The sequence below is a fragment of the Doryrhamphus excisus genome, chromosome 11 (assembly GCF_030265055.1).
Source record: "Doryrhamphus excisus isolate RoL2022-K1 chromosome 11, RoL_Dexc_1.0, whole genome shotgun sequence".
Lineage (NCBI taxonomy): Eukaryota > Metazoa > Chordata > Actinopteri > Syngnathiformes > Syngnathidae > Doryrhamphus > Doryrhamphus excisus.
Window position 1 is genome coordinate 5,337,289 of NC_080476.1, and position 6,197 is coordinate 5,343,485.

Below are 6,197 nucleotides of genomic sequence, written 5' to 3' on the forward strand. Positions count from 1 at the left end.
AAACAGTGACTGAACAAACGTGCATGTGTGTGAACTTTAATCTCAGCTACCTCGGACATTTGTGAAAAACAATTCTATTTTTGGACTAGCATCCTTAAAATGTCAGAAATACATTTGAGAATTTGAATGGGAGAGCATTGACACTGTCTTCTATCCTGTGCTCGATTCCCACCATCCTGTCCAGATTTATCAATCATACAGCCAAACTCAGATTGAGACACTTTTTCTACATATATTTGCATAGTCTACATTCATGTCAGTAAAAGATCATTCTGGACTTTTGATTGTTTCAACTGAATACAGTCGTCTTTGTCTGGACAAAGTAGCTTGTTGCCACAACAGGTGAGCACGAAAAGAAAAAAGTGGGACAAACCAGTTCCGGTCTGGTTCCATTCAACGCCTCGAAACTCATCATGTTTCACTTAACACTATGCACAAAGAGAGATTTAGTTTCTCATACAATAAAGACAAAAGACATTCATACTTTGTGTAAATGATCCTTCTGAAATAAAAAAAAAAAAGATCCAATGAATATTTTTACATGCTGAGAGTTTAAGTAACATGTTTTGAATTAAAATGGAAGAACTATGGTTTTATTGTCAGTGCCAGTCAAAATTGTGGACACGTTCTTGTTTCATTACATGGGAACGTAACTGGTACTTTGTGCCAAACAAGACCAATGACATTTTGTTGTTACCTGATTGCTTGTTAATTTCATTGTTACGTGCTAAGCTTGGCGAAGTGAATTCTGCTGTGGACTAAATTTTAAGAACAAATTGCAAGAATTTAACATTTTAAACTGTTGGATCTTAAGGCGGTTCTACGTAAAGCTTAATGTTGATGAAGCAATTTCTTGCCACCCATCCGTTTTTTATGCCGCTCGTCCTCACAAGAGCCATGGGGGTATGGTGGAGCCTATCCCTAATACAAACAACCATCAAGCTGAAATAGGCTGATCAAAAGCAGAAATTCAAGTGAAATTTTCAAAAAGGATTCAATTATAACTAGCTACTACATTTTTATTAATCATGTCAAAAATTGGCAGATGAGTTGTTAACGCGCAGGCCACACTAGGAGACCCGAGTTCAATTCCACCCTCGGCCATCTCTGTGTGGAGTTTGCATGTTCTCCCTGTGCATGCGTGGGTTTTCTCCGGGTACTCCGGTTTCCTCCCACATTCCAAAAACATGCTAGGTTAATTGGTGACTCCAAATTGTCTATAGGTATGAATGTGAGTGTGAATGGTTGTTTGTCTATATGTGCCCTGTGATTGGCTGGCGACCAGTCCAGGGTCTACCCCGCCTAAGACAGCTGGGATAGGCTCCAGCACCCCTGCGACCCTTGTGAGGATAAGCGGTAAAAAATAAATGAATGAATGGATGAATGAATGTTTGCTAAATGGACCTAAACTGTCTTTTTTAGCGCTAAACGGGGGATGGGATGTTAAAAGATGTCAGTTTCCTATGATAGGCTTGTTACCCTTTTCGTTCTGCCACATGCTAAGCTACGCTATGCTAGGCGAGGCTAGGCTGTGACAGCTTAGCAATTAGCATTGGTGAGTAACTTTTACTCTCACTTTAGTCATGTTTATTTGCCATTTGACAGTGCAGCAATGCTAACTGCTAATAGACCAATACATATTAATTATATTAAATTATGGACTGATTATAAATTGAAAATGGTTTCCAGTTAGAAAACGAACTTGAGGCTTTTTGTACAAAAAAGCTTAAAATATTGTTCTTAAAAGGGGACCTATTAAGCTTTTTCCACTTTTCTGACCTATTAATGTAGTTAGAATGTTGTATTCTCATGTTAAATAATGCCAAAGTTTCAGATAATGAGGTTTGCGTATCTGGGAAGTTTGGGCTGGCTCAAAAAGCGTGGTAAAACATGAATTTATTGTCAACTCCTATACCCACTATATTAAAAGTGGGGTTTGTTCATAGTTAGGAAACACTTTGGACGTTGACCAATCACAGCAAAATGGGCATACCCAGAAGTGGGTCATATGTGGAATAAATTAGACCCTTTTGGCAGGAAGCACAAATCAAAGGAGATACAGCTGGAATAGGTGCAGATTCTGGAAGATCGAAAAGTTTTGTGAGGGTCATTGTGTGTAACTGCTCTATAGGAGTCAACAACTCAATACAAAGGGTCAAAAAATGAGCATAATAGGTCCTCTTTAAGCTTTTTACACCATGTACTACCACAAAAATATGGTTGGATTTCAGAATATTGTCATGGTTGGAAGCTCCCAAGCGGGATACAGTCTGGAATACAACGAACATGTGCATAACATTTCCCTTTCCATTCAATTTATGAAGAATTTAAATGAGAAGATGTTAGAATACTCTTTCTGCATTCCAGATAAATGGAATTCAGATTGCCAGCCATGTTTTTTATTGACATGTGGAAGGTTTTGTGGGATATGTCCGACTTCTGGCAGTCTGCAATACAGCAAACAAAAGCCAGATTCAGACCAATATCAAAATTGGAAGTGACATATTAGGAAAATATCTTATAAATAAGGGGGTACTTTTGCTGCATTCCACAAAACTGGAATATTGTCAGACATGTTTTTTGTTATTTGACTGGAATGTGTTTTTTTTAATTTTTCGGGAACTCTGAGCGGTGGTATTTCCAACTTGCCAGCTGTCTCAAATGCAACAAATTTAAGGCCTCAATTAGCATAACATTTTAAGATTCAGACCAGATTAATGGATCAAAGTCCCGAATTCGCTATTCTTTCTTGTAGTCCTCCTCCAATTTTAGCTTCTCGTCGTTGTTGCGGAAGGCGATGTCACTGCTCACTTGTACTTTATCGAAGAAGTTGAAATCAGCTACGTAGCGGCCGCTGGCGGTGCTGAAGAGCACGGGCTTGAACTCATAGCCCCACAAGATCTCCTGGGGGACATAGGACGTGCGGCTCTGGCACGTGGCTGCCGTGGACTCCATGGTGGCGTTGAGGGTCACCAGCAGCTCAAAGTCACGGCTCTGCAGGTTTTCGGCGCTCAGGCCTGCTAGTGGGCTCCGCTCATCTAGGATGTGGTAAAAGGTGAGTGGCAGAATGAGGAACGGACACTCGCTGCTAGAGCCCATGAAGAAATCTACTGAAGTCTGGTGAACCTGGGTCTTCTCTCCCTCCTCCGTGACGTTGGAGTGCAGGAGCTTCCCTGTGAGCTGACACTGGATGAGCAGGCTCTTCCTCATGTTGGCCACCCTCACCATCAGGCACCACTTGCCCTGGCGGCGACACACTACCGCCGACTGGCTGAACTTGATGGTCTCTGCTCGCTTCTTCGGCCGGGCCAGCTTGGCGAGAAAGGCTCCTGTGACGAAGATCTCTGCCAGGCCCGTGATGACCAGCTGGGCCACCAGGGTGAAGATGGCCAGCGGGCAGTCCTCCTTAATGTAGCGGAATCCGTATCCGATGGTGGTCTGCGACTCCAGTGAGAAGAGGAAGGCGCCGGTGAACGTCTGGACGTTCTCCAAACAAGGTGTGTGATTGGAGCTCAACATGGGCTCAAAGTCACCGTTGCCCATGCTGATGAAGTAGAAGAGCACGCCGAAGATAAACCACGTCATGACGAAGGTGGAGGCGAACAGGGTGAGCTTGTAACGCCATTTCATGTCCACCACTGTGGTCCAGATGTCGTGGAGGTACAGCTTCACCATGCCTTCCACGTTGTCAATGCGAACGTTGTTGTGCCCGTCTTTGGACACAATCCGCCGCCTTACTTCTGCCTTCCTGACCGCCATGACACCGTTGGCTTCTTACACAGGGACCTCTCACCTCTTTCACTTTTGCATCGCCGAAGGACTGACTGTTCAAAGAGCAACAACAAGACCAGGTCAGTCCAAAACAGCCTGAAGCTGGTTTATGCATTACGGCTTACGTTACTACGTTATTGGCATACCTTGATCTAAAGTTAGAACTTATTAACATGATAAGCTACTGTAGTTTGACCTCAGGAAATAAAGTGGTTAGAGTGCAGGCTACACAGTTACGAGACCCGAGTTCAATTCCACCCTCGGCCATCTCTGTGTGGTGTTTGCATGTTCTCCCCGTGCATGCGTGGGTTTTCTCCGGGTACTCCGGTTTCCTTCCACATTCCAAAAACATGCTAGGTTAATTGATGACTCCAAATTGTCCATAGGTATGAATGTGAGTGTGAATGGTTGTTTGTCTATATGTGCGCTGTGATTGGCTGGCGACCGAAGACAGCTGGGATAGGCTCCAGCACCCACGCCACCCTCGTGAGGATAAGTGGTAGAAAAATAATGAATAATGATGAAACAATACAATATACTTTTAATTGTCTTATTTTTATATTGTTGTATAGTACACATACACACTACACAGTGTTTTACTGTCTTATCGTCCGTTTTAACATACATTTTAACTAACTAAATATGATTTCTTGGCCTATTTTGAGGCCTAAGGTGTGTAGGTCAAACATGACAAATCAAAGTTGTCTTCTGAAGGTCACTGAAAAGACAATTAGAGCAGAGGATTTAAAGGAGGACACTATTCAAGCTAAAAAGGAGACACAAGAGGTGAAAGGTTGGTGTATAAGTTGAAAGTTAACCTTGCGTAGTAAACCATTGCAATGATGAATGAGTCTACTCACATCCTGTCAGGTGTTTGCTGGTTTGCTCTGGTCTTTCTTGGTCCACCTTTAGAACGCTATCATCTACTCCAGTCCTTTTAGGTCTTCGTTCTCCTCCTGTTGTCTCGCCTTGGTAAGTGAACTTTGGCACATAAGAAGTAGAAGTAGACTCTGCTCCAGAAGTGGGCTGGCTTCTTTGCGTACATCCCCCACCCCTGCCATCACCGCCTCTTGTGTACCTGTCCTCTTGTGGGGTTGGGGGGGTGGGGGGTAGAAAACACCCTCAAGTCTTGTTTTTGCTTCTTTTACGGCTGTTGTTGCTTGACACACTTGCCCAGATTTATGGATGTACAATTGTTCTCTGAAGGTCACTTGTGTGAAGTTTAGCAATGCTAAAAATCACCATTAGTGGTATAGATTATAAAAGATGTGATGATAACCACAGAACAGGAAACGAACCTTAATGCAACATAGGAAAACATCTGGCTTCTCAAAGCAATATTGATATTCAATTGAATATCAATGACTTACACAAATTGATTTGATAGCAAGGCAGTGTTAAGGGAAGCGGAAAATGACACAGTAAGTTTTCGTTGTATTGCACGGTGGTTAACTGCAAGACTAGAGAATCTGAAAATGTTTTAGTTTGGTGACATTTTGACTCGTGAACAAATTATTTGTAAAGTAAATTTGGCTTTGATGAATTTTCAAGCAACAGTATGGAAAACAAGACAAAAAGTACTTTATGACCTTGAAGCTTTGTTATTAACCGTATTGTTATTACACACATTCCTTTAGGCTATGCATGTGTGTGTGTGGCACACAGGTTTTAGAGCGACCCATTTCCTTGTTGCTTATCAGATCCACTGGAACAACATGTCCTGTAATGCCTGAATATACATAAGGAAGAACAAAAAAATACAATACACTATGTGCACAATAATTAGGTAAATAAGTATTTTAATATGTAGCATGCGTGCCTTGGGGATCATTCTACTTCTCCTTAGGCAAAATTGCATCTAATGCCATTACTGAGAAAAATAAATATACGTAGACATGTTTTGCACAGCGGTCGAGTGATTACCGCACAGGCCTCACAGCTAGGAGACCTGAGTTCAATCCCACCCTCGGCCATCTCTGTGTGGAGTTTGCATGTTCTCCCCGTGCATGCGTGGGTTTTTTACGGGTACTCCGGTTTCCTCCCACATTCCAAAAACATGCTAGGTTAATTGGTGACTCCAAATTGTCCATAGGTATGAATGTCAGTGTGAATTGTTGTTTGTCTATATGTGCCCTGTGATTGGCTGGCCACCAGTCCAGGGTGTACCCCGCCTCTCACCCGAGGACAGCTGGGATAGGCTCCAGCACACCCGTGACCCTCGTAAGGATAAGCGGTAGAAAATGAAGGAATGACTGAATTAAAATCCAGCCTGGAACTATGGCAACTGTCAATCAGCTATAAAGGTTGCGGGTTTGATCATTTTGTTTTAGGCCAAACTAGATGATGTTGCTGTTAAAATATGAGTGTCATATTGACACTGTAGCTCACAGAGATATGCTATCTTGTGTCTTTGTGTCCCACTCCTT

The 6,197-nt window shown here is 42.6% G+C and overlaps 1 protein-coding gene across 1 annotated transcript; it reads right to left on the reverse strand.

The window, feature by feature from the left end:
• Window positions 1-217: 217 nt before the first annotated feature.
• Window positions 218-4,807, reverse strand: kcnj15 (potassium inwardly rectifying channel subfamily J member 15). The gene is made up of 2 exons (XM_058088074.1): window positions 4,632-4,807; window positions 218-3,824 (listed from the first exon to the last, which is right to left on the reverse strand). Exon 2 carries the CDS (start codon window positions 3,757-3,759, stop codon window positions 2,740-2,742), a length of 1,020 nt encoding a protein of 339 aa, XP_057944057.1. The 5' UTR covers window positions 3,760-3,824; window positions 4,632-4,807; the 3' UTR covers window positions 218-2,739.
• Between the last annotated feature and the right edge of the window lie 1,390 nt (window positions 4,808-6,197).